Genomic DNA, 19032 nt, shown 5'->3' on the forward strand with positions numbered 1-19032 from the left:
TGCATGAAAGAGGCTGTCCTCTGTGACACTTACTGCGTATCTAACGGGAATACCAGAAGCAAGTGGTTTTCCTCATCATGATGATTAATTTGGAAATACCATATTTTGCAGTAGAGCAGTTTGCTACATAAACAATTTATTTTATTATATATTTCTGTCAAAGTAATTTTACTGCAGTATCTTGCAAAGGTCTAAAACAAAATTTTGTTGCAAGGTTTCGCACTAAAAATCTAACAATTGTATAATAACTCAGGCGCAACTGTGAGGACAAATAAACGAAAGCTCAAAAAGCGCAAATTTGAGATCTTCTGTCTGATTAAAAAAATACTTACTTTGTAATTTCAGAATGAAAAGGACGAAAATAAATCAAAGAGAAGGTTAACAAGCAATTAATCATCATATGTAAATTACTTAAAATATGTAGATTCATTGCCTGATCCTGCTAATAAAATATAAAATACAAGTGGAGGGTCTTTAAGGTTATGATAGACCCGCGGTGTAAAAAAAAAAAAAAAAAAAAAAAAAAAAAAAAAAAAAAAAAAAAAAAAAAAAAAAAAATTATATATATATATATATATAATGTATATGAAGAATAACGTACAAATGCGTGATTACACTAACATATCGAAATTATTAATTGCAATGAAACAATTTTAAGAAAGAGAACCATTAGTATCCGAAGGTTATGACTATGTTAAGGTACACTCGGACACACTGTTCTATCTTATATCTTTTTCTCTTCCTCTTTTGTTAAAGTTTTTATAGTTTATAAAGTGATATTTATTAGAATATTGTTGCTCTTATTAAAATATTTCATTTTTCCTATTTACCTTTCCTCACTGAGCTATTTTCCCTGTTGGAGCCCCTGGACTTATAGCATCTTGCTTTTCCAACTGGGGTTGCAGCTTAATAATAATAATAATAATAATAATAATAATAACGAATTATATCATTATTTTGAGAAAAAAATAGGCAGAATGACTTTTAATTACATAAATGACATCACAGAACTTCATATAATATGAAATATTTATTTTAATGTGTCGTTACTGTTCTTGAAATATTCTATATTAATTGTTAATTACTTTTCTTGTAGTTTCCTTATTTCCTTTCCTCACTGGGATATTTTCCCTGTTGGATCCCTCGGGCTTATAGCATCCTGCTTTTCCAACTAGGGTTGTAGCTTAGCAAGTAATAATAATAATAATAATAATAATAATAATAATAATAATAATAAATTATAATGATAATAATAAATAATAAATAATAAATAATAAATAATAAATAAATAAATAGATAAATGGATAAATAAATAAATAATAAATAATAATAAATAAATAATAAATAAATAGATAATAAATAAATAAATAATAAATAATCATAAATAAATGATAAATAAATAAATTAATAAATTAAAATAGATAACAATACATAATAATAATAATAATAATAATAAAAAAAATCTTCTCACCTGTGAGGTTTCTATCTGAGAGCATAATGCACTTGCGGGATTCCACCTCCCGCAGACATGTTGTCCAGATGATGAACATCAGCGTCAACCAGGGCAACAGCAGCAACCTGCTTGTTGCCACGGGTCGTCCAGCGACCCTTCCTCCATTGGACTGCGGTGACGACCACGATGATGATGATGATGATGATTGCGATGATGGTGAGGATGATGATGATGAGGATAGCGAAGGTGACGATGATGAACAGGAGGGAGAGGATCTGAGTGGGCTGGGAGGATTAGGGAAGGCCGCCCACTCTCCACTACCCACCGCCATGGCTACCTGTCCGCCCAAGGCATCATCCTGTAGGAGAAAGCAAAAGAAATGTTTAGCATTAAGAGGTTTTTGCAATGATTTGCTGATGCAAAAAAAAAAAAAAAAAAAAAAAAAAAAAAAAAAAAAAAAAATTTTAGATCTGTTAAGATATCAGAGTTTTAGGGTATAAAATTTGAACTAGAAGCAGCACAACTCACTCTCTCTCTCTCTCTCTCTCTCTCTCTCTCTCTCTCTCTCTCTCTCTCTCTCAACCAGTGCACCAAAAGTCCTACTAAAGAGAGTGCAAACGATATCCTGACCTCCTACATCAAAATGAACAGATTAAAAAAAATCTAAAATTAGTTCAGTTCACCCCAAGACACATGACACATCGAACCCAACCTCGCATCTTGGTTCACATGTAAGGCTCGTGCAATGATTACGTGAAAGTTCACCGCAATATCAAATTGTGATGTGAAATAATCTAAGTCTGCCAACATCTTCCAACGTTTCGACGGATGACAACACGCTTTCTTCCAACATTTTCTCATTATTGATGGAAGTATTTGACTCCCCAGCGATGCTAATTCAATATACATTATACAATGTGTATTACCAAAAATAAATAAAAAAATACAGTTAAATAGATCGATAAAAAGGTTATGGTGGTGTTTAAGAAATGTACAGTTGGATACAGGAGTCCCTGGCACACCTCGCTCAGAAAAAGGTACACCCTGTCTCACCCTTACTTCGCGGTAACCAAACAGATAGCGTAAGGAGAAGGCAGAGGTGGTGGATGTGTCTAAATACAGAAATTCACCGAGCAGTAAGAGTGTGCCTGGGTGCACTTCCTCAAGAATGAGGTGAACCAGGAATCCATGTGTCCATCTGTATAGAAGAGGCGGTGACAGAAGAGGCGTGTAATATAGCATACGATATTTGTACGAGCAGTAATGCTTGATAGAGCAGATTATTCTTATATAATCTATATATTAAAATTAGATATTACATTATTTTACTGCTCTTTAAAATGATATCAAAATTTCTAGTAACAAAATCACCTTTTTACTTATATGGAATATTCTTGAAATCAAATACTTTCCTTTTCAGTTAATTCATAATTTCTTTAGCATACTAATGAACATGTTTAAAACGTTGAGTATTAGTTACCATAAAAAAAAAACTATCATATAATAGCAACCTTAATCGGGTTTGCTGGATTTTTCTGTCTTGACCACAATTTATATATATATATATATATATATATATATATATATATATATATATATATATATATATATATATATATATATATATACTCGCTTTCCGATGGTACAGACCAAACTGAACTCCATGCGAGGATTAAGTTTAAATAAATCATAAAAAATAAGACTTGTAAAAGTTTCCGAATTGTAATTATATTAAAAGTTATTGACACCGAATTATATGCAACAAAACAAACCGAAAAGGAAACAAATTTTGTCGCCGTTATTCGTACACAACACGAAAACAGCAGCAGATCATAACTCCTCTAAAATTGATCTCCCGTAACCTACTAAAATCAACAAGCTTTTTGGATTATCTACAACCAAAATGTCTGGACAGCTTTGTTAAACTCACCCTACCTCTCAAGTAAGAGGAGTAGCTTTGTTAAACTTCCTGTTCCTCTCAAATAAAATGGACAGCTTTGTTAAACTGTCCCTACCTCTGAAGTAAGAGAGGCAGCTTTGTTAAACTTCCTGTTCCTCACAAATAAAATGGACAGCTTTGTTAAACTCACCCTACCTCTCAAGTAAGAGGAGTAGCTTTGTCAAACTCCCAGTTCCTCTCAAATAAGAGGGGCAGCTTTGTTAAACAGCCCCTCCCTCTCAAATAAGAGGGACAGCTTTGTTAAACTTCCCCTCCCTCTCAAGTAAGAGAGGCAGCTTTGTTAAACTTCCTGTTCCTCTCATGTAAAATGGACAACTTTGTTAAACTGTCCCTACCTCTCAAACAAGAGGGACAGCTTTGCTGAACTCCCCCTTTCTCTCTCAAATAAGAGGGGCAGCTTTGTTAAACTGCCCCTACCTCTCAAGTAAGAGGAGTAGCTTTGTTAAACTCCCAGTTCCTCTCAAATAAGATGGACAGGTTTGTAAACTGCCCCTCCCTCTTAAATAAGAGGGGAAGGTTTGTTAAACTCCCCCTCCTCAAAATAAGAGGGACAGCTTTATTAAACTCCCCTTCTCTCTCAAATAAAAGGGGCAGCTTTGTTAAACTCCCCCTCCTCAAAATAAGAGGGACAGCTTTATTAAACTCCCCTTCTCTCTCAAATAAAAGGGGCAGCTTTGTTAAACTCCCCCTCCATCTCAAAATAAGAGGGATAGCTTTATTAAACTCCCTTTCTCTCTCAAATAAAAGGGGAAGCTTTGTTAAACTCCCCTCCTCTCAAATAAGAGGAGCAGTTTCTCAAATACGGCGGTCAGCTTCATCAAACTTCCCCTCCCTCTTAAATAAGATGAACAGCTTTGTTAAACTCCCTCTCCTTCTCAAAATAAGAGGGGCAGCTTTATTAAACTCCCCTTCCCTCTCAAATAAAAGGGGCAGCTTTGTTAAATTCCCACTCCCTCTCAAATAAGAGGGGTAGAGTTGTTAAACAGCCTTCCTTCCAAATGGGAAGGGTAACTTTCCTAACCTCTCCCTCTCAGGTATAAAGGAAGGACAGCCTTCTTAAACTCCCTTTCCTTCACAAATAAGAAGGGCAGCTTTGTTACTCTCTCATGGGTAGATGTAAATATCATTACTGTCTTTTCTTTAAACAAAATTATGAGTATCCATCTACATCTATAAATTTCCTAGAATTATTAAAAAAAAATATTTAGAACGAAAATTAAAATGTTCACTTCTAACTAAAAAAAATGTCCAATTTATGTAATGAATCATACTTCTATATTCAGATACCTAACACTTCGTGAACCTTTAGCCAATGCTCAAGAGTCCAAGGACGAACTGAGAGATAAGAATAAAAATAGCCCTTGTTCTGCCCTCCCAAAAATGTACACTGGCTCTTGTAACAATACCAAACCTAGAGATATAAGCAAACTTTTATTGTCGGATATAAAATCGAATGTCCTCGATTTACCCCGAAGTAAAATTCTACCTAATAGGGAACGATAATCACTCTTAGGATAATAATTCCAATTTTACGTCCTCTTAATTTCCTTTTGTAACATCGTCCGTGCAACCAACATCTTCAATGTAGGCTAATGAGTCCACAACTTTGACATTTTTAACCTTAAAATATGTTACCTTGATTGTTTGTTACTTCTTTTGTTTATTTATTTCCTTATTTTATTTCTTCACTGAGCTATTTTTTCCTGTTTGGAGCCTTTGGGCTTATAGCATCCTGCTTTTCCAACTAGGGTTGTAGCTTACCTTGTAGTAGTAATAATACTAATATAAATAATAATAATAATAATAATAATAATAATAATAATAATAATAATAATAATAAAGAACCAAATTGTAATAATGATTAATTTGCGATATTAAAATATTATCGGATGAACTTAAATATAAAAATAAATAGACCATAATATAACAGATACTCCATTTCAGATATGCTTTAATATACATCCCACGTTTCAAAATAATTACTTAAAAGACATATGAATTTAAATTATTTAATTTGACATTTTTAGATTGGTTTCGTATACATGATTGCGGCTTTGTATATCAATAAAACCAAGAAGAGGGTTTCATTTTAAATCGGATAAATCCAAAAGGTAACGACCATTGTTGCGTTTTCACTAATCCTGTACAATTCCCACAAAAGACTCACCTTTCTAAAATCTATAATAATAATAATAATAAGAATAGGGAAATGGGGAATATGGGGAAAGGAAGAGTACCCCTGGATACAATCCAGTTTATAGCTCAAAGGCAGGTGCTCGGGATGGGAAAGATTAAGGAAATAGGGAGAAAGAGAAGTACAGAAAAAGAATAAAAGAGAGGGGCAGACCCTCTTGCGATATCAGGGAAATGGTAAAATCTATACAGTGATTCATTTATCTTTTTGGTAACATAAAAACATTTAAGATACTAAAAGAAATATTAATTAATTGTTTAAAATCAAAATGACCTAACCAGGAACCATAAATTTCACAAAACTCCAGCTCAGTAAAAAAAAAAAAAATACAAAGGCTTTCTCTACCCAAAGAAATGTACGAGACTTTGAATACTTGGTCCCAATGATGCTATCACGAGTCTTCTCTAGGAACAAGTTACCTAACCAAGATGTGACCCTGAAGAGATACCCTTTTTAGTTAATGTGTTCAGGTCCTGTTATGAAATGCGGTTTGTAATGCCCCTTTAGAGAAGGCCCGGTAAAAAAGGGACGAGATTGGTACATCATCCCATGAACTTACAAGGGTCAGACCACCTAAATGTAGAAATATAAGTGTGGAGAGATTGGGATCCCTTGTAAACACTTGTCAACACTATTCTGCGATCCGCCTAAGAGTAGGAGAGGAGATATTAGGTAACAATGCAACTGCTCTCTTGTCCTCTTCGTATCAGAGAATGCATTACTTGCCCGTTTTTATTGCTCGTTTGCGATAAATACAAAGCTGGTATATGATAAGTAAGAGACTCTTGCAATTTAAACATAAAAATACGCAAATATGGAAAGGTAAAATGGAATGACGTCAGAAAAACATAAATACTTCGACCATTTTTATCTGTAACCCTACAGAGATTATTACTGTTAATAATGCAACAATAATTCTGTGAAAACGCATGTTGATATTAAATTAATATCATTCTAATTGCCTCTATTATAAGTCGATCATATTTAAAAATCCTCGTAACAGTTTTTTATGACTCTATCACTTCATTTACAATAAAATCATGTTCATTTAAACCATGCATTCATACATATAAACCAGTCTCGCAAAAGGCCAAAATATAAAAGTATAAGTGAAATGAACACTACTACTACTACTACTACTACTACTACTACTACTAATAATAATAATAGTAATAATAATAATAATAATAATAATAATAACAGTAATAATAATAATAATAATAATAATAATAATAATAATAATAATAATAATAATCAATTTGCCTTAATATATGATAACTGTAGAAAGAGAGACTAGATTTTAGAATAATGTTGCCAACTTTATATCACAACTTATGTACATGGCCTGGTAGTATTCCATTCAAGTGCTAACTATGCCCAACGCAGCTAAACTTTACTGATTGAACGCCCGCGGTGTGGCAAAGTTAAGTCCTAGAAGTCCCTTTTGTATGCGTCAACGTCTAACAATCGTCTATTTTCTACTGAGCCTCATCAATCTGTTCAATTTCAACACAAAAGTCAGGATTGGTTTGGGACATGAATCTTGAATCTCCTTTACCGTTTCGGTTTTCATTGCAAGTAAAATGCGTCGATTTAGTTTAAGTTTTCATGTATATTCACGCTTTGTTTGCGGTAATAAAACTAGCCAATCACTACATTCGGTTATGTTGCACATGCAAGAATGTAACATTGCAATACAAATTATCATCAATTATCTTCATGAACCGAGTTGTTTAGTTTGAGATCTAAAACTCACAATAATGTTAGATTCTTTAAATGCATCACTGACTTATTTTTAAATAAAAAGCAAATTACCAAAGGCTTATTTATTGCGATTTAAAACATTATACTTTGTAACTTTCACTAGCAGGGAACACAATACAATGAACGCCTTATTACTGATAAGTAATTTCTTTAGCAGACACGACGCTTTTAATGTTTGTTGCTTATGACACGAAAATAGATTCATCTATAATCTTCAAGGGAGGTTTAAAACACATACTCAACGCCTTTGGTGGTAAATATGAAAAAGAATAGCAGAATCCTCTTAGAAACTAAAACGTGAAGTTTTGCACATAAGGACAGATATATATATATATAAATATATATATATATATATATATATATATATATATATATATATATATATATATATCAAGGCCTATAATTGATAAAAACCTTTGCAACAGTAACGCTATTACGAAAAAAAAATTCGATTTCCATAGGAAGGATGGAATACTCGCATATGAAACTACAGCTTCCTAATATCTTAGCATCTGATTAAAATCATCCTATTTAAAACTAATCTAACATTATTAAAACATTTCAAATGAAAGATGAACTGATAGATCCATCTAGTAGCGTAACATGAGTGGTAAATATACAAATTGAAGGCGTAATCAATCATGTAAATATACAGATTTTTAAGTAACAGGAGGGTTATTGAGGGTTCATGGCATTAGACAGAAACGATGTAAAAAGAAAGTGTGGGATAACTTATTAATTGCAAAGTTTGAATAAAAGCAGTGTAGTATGAGTATTATAGTTTGATATGCAACAGCAAATTATTCCAGTGAAGGAGAGAAAGACAAAGACTATGAAGAAATGCAGTGTAATAGATGATATTCCAGAGACAGATATAGAAATAGTAATTGTTGACTACAATACTAAATATGGAAGGAATAATCAAATAATACTTTTGATACTATAAAAAGGAGACTAAAGCAGAAATTTCAAGTTCTATTTCGAAGATGGCTGAAATAATCCAGCTTTAAGAAACATATGTTGTCGAGAGTCGATCGAAATATACCAGCTTGAGAACCAGACGTAAACATCTGACCATTAGATTTTGAGTGGGGAGGGAACTGTTCAGTACACTATCTTCAAGTGGAGGACTACACAAACAACAACACATAAACATATTCATACACATGCGCATACATACTATACATTCATAGGTAACATATATACAACATTATTATTATTATTATTATTATTATTATTATTATTATTATTATTATTATTATTATTATTATTACAGGGTAAGCTACAACCATAGTTGGAAAATCAGGATGATATAAGCTTAAGGGCTCCAACAGGGAAAAATAGCCCAGTGAAAAAAGGAAACAGGGAAATAAATAAACTACAAGAGAAATAATGAACAGTCGAAATAAAATATTTTAAGAACAGTAACAACATTGAATTGAACTTTCCTTTATAAACTGTACATACAACAACAAGCAATGCTGTCGTTCCTAGTCCACTGCTGGACAAAGGCCTCAGACATGCCTTTATTCATGGCTGGGGTTTCACCAATTCATCACCACGTTGCCCACTGCGGATTGGTGATGGTGGAAGACTTTAGTCTCATCGCCCAGCAAACCTACCTAGTATGGTTGGCCCTGACTAGTACAGCTTTGCTGATCATGGGGAAACACAAACCCTTTCACCACGTTAAGGCATTCCCACCCAGAGAGGGATATACTTACATACTTAAGTACAAATGTAAGTGTACAGCTCAAGGACACTTAAGTCATACTCTTTTCTTGCGAAACCTCCAATTCGTGATGTTTATATTTGGCTGTTGTGTATTTACATAAATAGATGATAACCCCGATATAGATAGGAGTGCGACTCCCACGACGCTGTACAATCCTAACCAGCCTAACCGGGAATGTGGTTCCTCCAACGAGACAACCCGTTGGCAACTCTCTCTCTCTCTCTCTCTCTCTCTCTCTCTCTCTCTCTCTCTCTCTCTCTCTCTCTCTCTTCCTTACATGAGCAGGAATAGGAAAACGCAGGGTTACGTAAAAATGTCCGAAAATAGATCCGTCCCAAAGCTATTTTCATCGGGCCAGCTGGTCAACTTGCCCGTGTGAGGGTCAGGACGGGACATTTTATGAATCTCTGTTATCAGGTGAATCACTGGGCGAAATTCCAAAAGTGTCTGTTCAGAGGATTGGGCGAGATATAAACGTCGGATTCGCCTACCTTATGATCTGGCTCTGGCTAGTCTTGGGCCCCCACCCCCGCCCCTACAGAGATACAGTGTGTGTCTCCCTTTGGGGATTTCCATGTCTCTTTTCTTCCTTTTGAAATGCATTGCTCTCTCTCTCTCTCTCTCTCTCTCTCTCTCTCTCTCTCTCTCTCTCTCTCTCTCCTCTCTCTCTCTCTCCTCTCTCTCTCTCTCTCTCTCTCTCTCAAATTGGTTAGATATCTGATATCAATCTATATATGATAATAATTGGATTCTCTGTACAACCCAAAGACGCAAAGAACCTAAAATCCTTAACCTATCAGGATAGATTTACGTTAAAGTATGACTGAAAAATACCGATAAATCTAAGATCATAACATTACAGAAAAGTTTAATCATAAATACCAAAAATACCAATAAAATTGATTGTTTCAAAACCTGCATAGCCATATGAAATGTGCGTAAAAAAAAAAAAAAAACAACAACAAGGGGGGGGGGCAAAACAACTGGAAGGTTAATAAAATTTGACTACGGAAAACAAGGTGATGCATATGTGATAACTGAAGAGAACACAATACCTAATGTGGCAAATTTCCTTAAAACAGACCATGTTCTTAGCATTCTTAATCAGAGTAGATGGAGCCAATCAAGAGAACTAAGGTGTGAAGGCCGCTCATGAATGGCAGGGGCAAGGGACAGTGACATTGCCCTATCAAACAGGACAGTGCCCTAAAGACTGACCATATATACATATGATCAGCGCCCAAGCTAGGACTAAAGAGGGCCAACCATCTGATGACTCAGCAGATAGACCTAAGCTCTCCCAAAATCCTCATCCTTAGCTCACAAGGATGTTGAGGTTGCAGCGACCAAAGAAGCTAACGAGTTTGAGCGGAACTCAAGCCCCTGTCTGGCGAGCGTCAGACAGGGACGTTACCACATCGGCCACCACAACCGAAGAGCATTCCAGTGAGTAGGAGGAGGACTGTGGGGCGTTAACGGATCAGATGTTTGGATGTGGGGAGGAGGGAAATGGGTGGGGTGGGACGGGGGGAAGAAGATGCAAAGAAAGGAAAAAGATGGAGAAATTAGACTAGAGCGGCCGACCCTACTTTATAGTAGGAACAATAAGGCCGAAAGAAGGTTTAAAACGACGCCTTGGTCACTTGCGTAAGCTATATCAGAAAACCGCAACTCTTAAAAATATAACATTTGAACATATAACTTACACTGGTCAATTACATATAATGCAATTGAAAGAAAATTATTCAAATTTGGCTTCATCAAATGATATGAAAAGAAAGAATGTTAATTTCCAAAGATTTCTGACGTTATCATTTCTCGTAATCATTTTTCCTCACCCTTGAGAATGCTTATTACAATGAACTAACACGCGAGATTTTGATCAAAATGGAACACGAAGTTTATAATGAACGCACCTTAGGGAAATGTCTCAATAATCGGAAAAAGTTTTTTTTTTTTTTTTTTTTTTTTTGGGGGGGGGGGGGTTAACCCAGTATTTACATTACTTTTAGGGAAACGGACAGTACTCAAGGATATTACTAAAGGCTAAAGGCGAATCTTTAATAAAATGGGTTTGTAAATTTTAACGATGACAGCCGTTTTTCGTTACAATTAAGGCCGCCAAGCCTAAAACTTGAGAAAAATTCAAATACGTTAATGATTCCTGAAATTCACATTAAAATAATAGTTATATAAAGATGGCTCTATGGATTTTGATACAATAAGCGCATATGCTTACACGAAAAAAATTCCATTAACTGGTATGTATTCAATCCAATTGATAGAGTACATATTGTAAAGGCTGAGGCACATATGCATGTACGTATAAACGCCAAAAGTATTCTTGTGTTACCGGTATGACAAAAGCTTCCTGACACAACCTAATTCGAGTACCTTTATTAAGTGTTCAGCCTTCTTGCTTTCAAACTAAACAACAGAAGTAATAAAATATTTTTTTTTCTTTCACTTTATGATCATCATTAAAAACACGAGATTCTCGATGAGATAACCAGTCATAAAATATATTCTTCTCCCTTTCTTCTTCATTATAGAAAGAATATCTTGAAAGTTTTTGGTAATTCCTAAAACTACATAAATGGCTTCGAGCAGTGAAGAGAAACGGTAAATTTTCACGACAGAGAATGGACGCTATTTGGAGAAATAAGCAGAATATTCTTAGGAGGATGGGACCTGAATACAATTATCTAAATTCTCCTGCAGGCCTCAGAGGGATTTCTCCAGTAATACCGGGTTTTAAGAAAGAACGTTAACAAGGAAACTATAATATCTGATGTTCTTCTGGCTTTCATGGCCATATTACAGAACAAATAACAACAAACCTTAACTCAATACACGTTCTATCTTTGCTAAGAAATCACAAGGTACAGTTGGCTTCATTAATTCAGGTAAACTTCATGGGAAGCTAAAGAAATGTCTGACAGCTGCACATAGCAGTAAGCAACGATGAGTTTACCAAAAGAGAAATTGTTGGCAATGATGCCTGTAAAACAAAGTTACTGAGTTTATAAACACGTGATCAAAAGCATTTTTACTAATTTTACAAAGAGCTGTTAAACAAATAAAAATTTTCTGTATAGCGCTTTGTAAAATTGATACAAATGCTTTGGTTGTGTGTTTACAAGTTCAGAAATTTTTTTCAGGCAACAATACCAACAGTCTTTTTCTTGCTAAACACAGCGTTACCTGTTACAATGTACAGCTGTCAGGCGTCTTAGCTTCCCGTGAAGTAAACCGGAATTAAGGAGGCCAACTGTACATACGTAGATCCCTATAAGTGGGTTAGAACATTCAATCTAGGTTCTCTAATCACATAATTATAGATACACTAAACAGGATGTTTATTCAGCTAAATACCTTCATTGTTACTTCGTTTGACATAGTTCCTACTTCATATCTCAAAGTAATTTTTCACCTCTGAAAAGCTACAAACTAACGTGAGTTTTGGGTGGACATGATACCAAAAAGTGTTAAGAAAAACCAGAGAGGGAATGGACAATACAATACAATGAAAGAAAACTGTGGGTCCATTAACAGATGAGAGAGAGAGAGAGAGAGAGAGAGAGAGAGAGAGAGAGGAGAGAGAGAGAGAGAGAGAGAGAGAGAGAGAGAGAGAGATCTTTTTCACACAAGTCAATATATAACTTTCACAAAAAAGGTCTAAAATTTGTCTATAATCAAGTCTATCCTTATGATGGTAAAGCTTCAGAGGTATTTTCGACAGAATATCCAAACACCAGAACACATCCCACCCCCAACAATCCCACACTAAGGTTAACGGTTCAATTCCCCTTTATTACAATATCAATGTTATTACATCTAAGGAAGAAATCGGTTGATAACCCCTCCGCTGAAAACCATAACGATAAGCTGTAAAACTTCTTAGTTTCTTTGGTCGCTGCAACCTCACCATCCTTGTGAGCTAAGGATGGGAGGTTTAGGGGAGTCTATAGGTCTATCTGCTGAGTCATCAGCAGATATTGCCTGGCCCTCCTTGGTCCTAGCTTGGGTGGAGGGGGGGGGCCTGGGCGCTGATCATTTGTGTATATGGTAAGTCTCTAGGGCATTGTTCTGCTCGATAGGACAATGTCACTATCCCTTGCCCCTGCCCTTCATGAGATGCTTTTAAGCCTTTAAGATACGAACTAATAATAATTCAAAGTACAAAACACAACGCTGTAACGAATTGCAATTTCATACTAGCATCCAAACTTTGAAAAATTTCACCAAAATAACTACCGAAACTTGAGCAATACCGTAATTAAATCTCACCTCCAATGAAGAATAACAGTCATACTCCGACGATGTACTGTTTACTGTTCGATTACTTGATAATGTGGTGTTCTGTAATAGACCCTTGTTATCTATGTGGAGATAAGATGATGGATACGAAAGGACGAAAACCTTGTAGAATAGATAACAAGTTCATATTTCATAACTTTCACAACACAACAATGTACAAAAATAATTATATAAAATCAATTTTTGTTCTTAATTTCATAAAAAAAATACTAGGCGTTAACAGCCACTTTTACCCTGCACGGCTCTTAAAATCGTCGAGAAGTGACAGCCTGTGGTATGAAGCTGGTTGAACCCCTGTCGTAGACACTTACAACATCATGTATCAACATTGGTCATAGCGAATCATATATTCATAAAAGCACAGGCCCTCCTCATTATCTCTCTCTCTCTCTCTCTCTCTCTCTCTCTCTCTCTCTCTCTCTCTCTCTCTCTCAACCGGCTGCAATTATATACAGCATTCGAAGGTAACACTTCATAATACAGCATCGCTTCCATTTTTTTCATGTCCCGGCTATCATCAATCGTCATGAACCAGTTGTATCTTATAAACGTCAAAAAGTCCTGAGAAGATACGATCTTTTTGTGGCGATTTTATTTGTTGTATTTTCTGACGAGCGAGGTTAAATGTTTTTGAGGTCAAACGTATCACGTATAAGAGAAAAAAATAGCTTAAAGTTAATAGGAACGCTGGCGACAAAATCTAGAGCTCACGAGTTTAACCTAAGTTAAGTTCTTGATGACCTCACTGGAAAAAAAAAATAATAAAACTTTTTTTTTTACCATCTCTGTGAAATAAAGATTGAGTTTATTTCGGGGGACCAATGTGTGTAACTAATACTATCTTGGGTACAGGAGAGCTTGGAAGTTAGATCATATGTATATACACACATACATGTTTGGTATCTAGGACACTGAGCGACAGTGCAATGACCCCTCACTAGACTTTTGCCGCTCACGAGTGATCTTCAAACCTTTAAAATGTGATACTTGTCGCATATCAAAAAGACGGAGCATAATCTTTAACTATAGTCAATTTCTTTTAGCGATGCAGATTTGCACCGACTCGCAGCGGTGCCCTTTTAGCTCGGAAAAGTTTCCTGATCGCTGATTGGTTGGACGAGATAATTCTAACCAATCAGCGATCAGGAAAATTTTCCGAGCTAAAAGGGCACCGCTGCGAGTCGGTGCAAATCTGCCTCGATAAAAGAAATGGACTATAGTATCATTGGACTTCTCTATATTAGCTGCTTATCATGTTCATTGATTTTCAACATAACAAAACTGACCATGAAGCATTACATCTAATTTCTAAACTACAATAAAGTTGAATCCTTCATGTTGAAACCTATCATATACTTATTTTTTCAACAGATAATACTACTACGACTTTACTGTTAAATAGAAAATTGATATACGAGTAACAGCCGGTTAACTTTATTCACCGAACTGTTTTAGTGAAATGCAGAGGCAAAATGTACAAGAGAATAGCACATCAGCTTCTAGCAGCCAAAGGTCTAGTTACTAAATCTTTTAGAACCCTGACCACTTCTATATGCAAAACAATTATGGATATTTTATCAAATAAAATGTAAAAAATGCACTAGAAATTTGTTACCGTGATTTCAGTACAAATCTTTTAGAACCCTGACCACTTCTATATGCAAAACAATTATGGATATTTTATCAAATAAAATTTAAATTTGTTACCGTGATTTAAGTACAAATCTTTTAGAACCCTGACCACTTCTATATGCAAAACAATTATGGATATTTTATCAAATAAAATTTAAATTTGTTACCGTGATTTAAGTACAAATCTTTTAGAACCCTGACCACTTCTATATGCAAAACAATTATGGATATTTTATCTAATAAAATGTAAAAAATGCACTAGAAATCTACAATTTGCTAACGCCTATCATAACATTACATGAGTTTTGAGAACGTATCTAGGCAACAATCTCAGAATTCTGTGCTACTCATAAACTCAGCAGAAGAGTCGTGTGCAATTCCATTATATTCTACATTAATCAGCTTCACAGTTTTAAACTCGACAATAAATCTCACAGACGATCACACATTGAAAATTCCGGTTCTTTTAGTCACATTTGGAGGACTGTTGCTAACCTGATTGACTGACGTAAAAAAAAAAAAAAAAAAAAAAAAAAAAAAACCGCTCTGTAACGTTACAATAAACTAAAACAAATGCAAGGGATAATTTTGATTTGGAAGTATTTAGGACATTTGCTTGTTTAACTCTAATATTTAATTTTTAATGATCGTTATTGTTTAATCATAGCAAAACTGCCTGATTGCTATTATCATGAAGTATATTTCCAATTATTTGGAGACATTAATGGCAATCTACATAACCGAAATTTCGATAAAAATCAATAATCACTGTATATAAGAACATTTGTATTATTAGGTTTCAATTGAATAGCAATGTCACAGCTTTTCGTGGAAAATAAATCTGCGACTTTCAACCCACCAATATAAACACTCCCAGTAGCTTTATAAATCAGGGAAAAAATTTTTTGAAACTCAACCCATTTTCTGAAGGAAAAAAAAATATTTGAAACTCAACCCATTTTCTAAAGGAAAAAAAATAATTGAAACTCAACCCATTTTCTAAAGGAAAAAAAATCTTTGAAGCGCAACCCATTTTCTAAAGGAAAAAAAATCATTGAAACTCAACCCATTTTCTGAAGGAAAAAAAAATATTTGAAACTCAACCCATTTTCTAAAGGAAAAAAAATCATTGAAACTCAACCCATTTTCTAAAGGAAAAAAAAATCTTTGAAGCGCAACCCATTTTCTAAAGGAAAAAAAATCATTGAAACTCAACCCATTTTCTAAAGGAAAAAAAAATCTTTGAAGCGCAACCCATTTTCTAAAGGAAAAAAAAAAATTTGAAACTCAACCCATTTTCTGAAGGAAAAAAAATATTTGAAACTCAACCCATTTTCTAAAGGAAAAAAAATCATTGAAACTCAACCCATTTTCTAAAGGAAAAAAAATCTTTGAAGCGCAACCCATTTTCTAAAGGAAAAAAAATCTGAAACTCAACCCATTTTCTGAAGGAAAAAAAATATTTGAAACTCAACCCATTTTCTAAAGAAAAAAAAAATCTTTGAAACTCAACACATTTTCTAAAGGAAAAAAAATCTTTGAAACTCAACCCATTTTCTAAAGGAAAAAAAAATCTTTGAAACTCAACCCATTTTCTAAAGGAAAAAAAAAATCTTTGAAACTCAACCCATTTTCTAAAGGAAAAAAAATCTTTGAAAGTCAACTCATTTTCTAAAGGAAAAAAAAATAAAATCTTTGAAACTCAACCCATTTTCTAAAGGAAAAAAAAATCTTTGAAACTCAACCCATTTTCTAAAGGAAAAAAAATCTTTGAAACTCAACCCATTTTCTAAAGGAAAAAAAAATCTTTGAAACTCAACCCATTTTCTAAAGGAAAAAGAAAATCTTTGAAACTCAACCCATTTTCTAAAGGGAAAAAAAATCTTTGAAACTAAACCCATTTTCTAAAGGAAAAAAAAATCTTTGAAACTCAACCCATTTTCTAAAGGAAAAAGAAAATCTTTGAAACTCAACCCATTTTCTAAAGGGAAAAAAAATCTTTGAAACTAAACCCATTTTCTAAAGGAAAAAAAAATCTTTGAAACTCAACCCCTTTTCTAAGCAATGATGCTTTCAAGATGGTAAGACCTCCGTCAACACTTGCCCGCTCCCAAATTATCCTTATAACAACTTCAAAATGGGTTCAATACGGGTGAAGAGTCCAATTCTGTATCATTCCATCAGAGGTAATCTTCAAGGTCATAAATCTAACCAACCAATCACGTCATCAACAATCAAAGAGACTTAACAGGTACCAAACATCAGTATCCATTCCCTAAGACTGACAAAAAAATGCCTGATATTATTACTCCCAAGGACACAAAAAGTACAGTTCGTACCATATAGAAATGACCTAGTGACAACACGGTCTTCACCTCCATATTTGACACACGGACTCGTAAACATCCTGTTATTGTGCAGCCCCGTAGTCTCCGGGTTCTGCCCAGATACCGCAAAGTCTTCCGAAGAGCAGTCTTAAGACTTTGTCTTTGGTCTCCTGCACGCGTCGCATCTCTCCGTCGTCAGAGGAAGCAGCAAAGATATGTTTGAAGAAGGATTTGTTCGGAGAATTGTTTATCTCGAAGGAAACGTCCGCGGAGAGAAACGGCCTAGAGGACATTACCACAAGGCCGTTGGCTGTTATGCCAAACATCCATTTCAACATTTGGCGACACATATTCATTCTTTTTACCGCGCTCTTCCTGGATTAGCCTGAATGGTATATATTTTTCTTTTGTCAGAACTCAATAAAATGTGCCCTTATTCATAAATAAATAATTACTTACTCAAAATTCTGAGTTTAAGCTGAATATATCTTAAAAATGCCAGATCCAGCTCGAAAATAATGGCAATACGCGTGGAAATTAGTAGGGAAAATCTAAAATAAAAACAAAATATGCAGCGCTGCATTTGTTTATTGACAGGTTGTGGAAGAGAGCTTTAAATGCATTAGTTGCAGAGCACTTGTCCCAGACAGAGAACGTGCAACTTTGAATTCATTTAATTTATCTATGGGACAAAAAGGTAAATGTATAAGATCACAGATAGAAATAGCTGACATTAATAAGTAAACCAAGAACTCTGTAGCATTAAATGACTGCAGTATAATTCATCGTATACTCAAAACTCAATCTTTCCTTGTTCATGTCTTTTGGTGTTCGGGTTACTCCAAAATTATCTTTGAAAAAAAAAAAAACAATTCCAATTTGATTAAATGCTTCTTTTAATTATAAAGAAGCCTAGCATGTTCTTATCTATCCCTATCTAAAACACTGCTTCATATTAAATCTTCTTTTCTAATGATTTAACTTTCTCCGTATCTGTTAAATGAACAGTTTAAAAGATAATAAAGCATAACTTCCGTTCGTACTGAAGTCTCCATTTAAGACCTGAACAAAATCAACCATATACCTTATTCAGAAACCCCAACACTAACCATTCTAGTTTATGTCTTCTAGCGATAGAATTCTCCTAATGCTTCCATATAAAAGAAGACGAAATTTAAAAGAAATAAACGCAGAAGGAAAACATCATTTTGGGCTGATTAACTGAGCCATACAGCCGGTGTAAACCTCGAAAAAATACCCAACTGCAGAAGTCCTTGCCCATATATAGGGTCTTGAAACCCATCAACGTAAAAGGGATCAAACGAAGTGACATGCGGTGACACGGACTCTTGAATTGCAAAAGACAGTCGTGTTACTAATTTACATTTCACGAAACAAAAACTACTCGTGTGAAACGACACTTTGGTATTTCTACAGCTGAATGAAAAAAAAAAAAAAATCGTGAGTATGTGCATGAGCTCTTTATAGGGGATCTTATACGTTACTATAAAAGCTGATCTTATTGAGATCATTTTGAGCATGGAAAACATATATACCAAGTATTTGTGCCATGCCAGGGACACACTAGGAAATATGATTTTATTAAAAAAAAAAAAAAAAAAAAAAAAACCCGAAAACTATATTCGA

General features: G+C 34.5%; 1 protein-coding gene across 4 annotated transcripts in view; it reads right to left on the reverse strand.

The window, feature by feature from the left end:
• Positions 1-19032, reverse strand: part of LOC137634181 (uncharacterized) — a 523265-nt gene that overhangs the window by 41843 nt on the left and 462390 nt on the right. For 3 of the 4 annotated variants that reach the window (XM_068366451.1, XM_068366452.1, XM_068366453.1), the window contains one exon: positions 1472-1811. In XM_068366451.1, the coding sequence (XP_068222552.1) occupies positions 1472-1784 (313 nt within the window). In that variant the 5' untranslated portion in view covers positions 1785-1811. Of the gene's footprint in view, positions 1-1471; positions 1812-13396; positions 13422-19032 lie in introns of those variants that run through there. The other variant, XM_068366454.1, reaches the window with a different exon arrangement.

Source organism: Palaemon carinicauda, chromosome 44 (assembly GCF_036898095.1).
Source record: "Palaemon carinicauda isolate YSFRI2023 chromosome 44, ASM3689809v2, whole genome shotgun sequence".
Taxonomy (NCBI): Eukaryota; Metazoa; Arthropoda; class Malacostraca; order Decapoda; family Palaemonidae; genus Palaemon; species Palaemon carinicauda.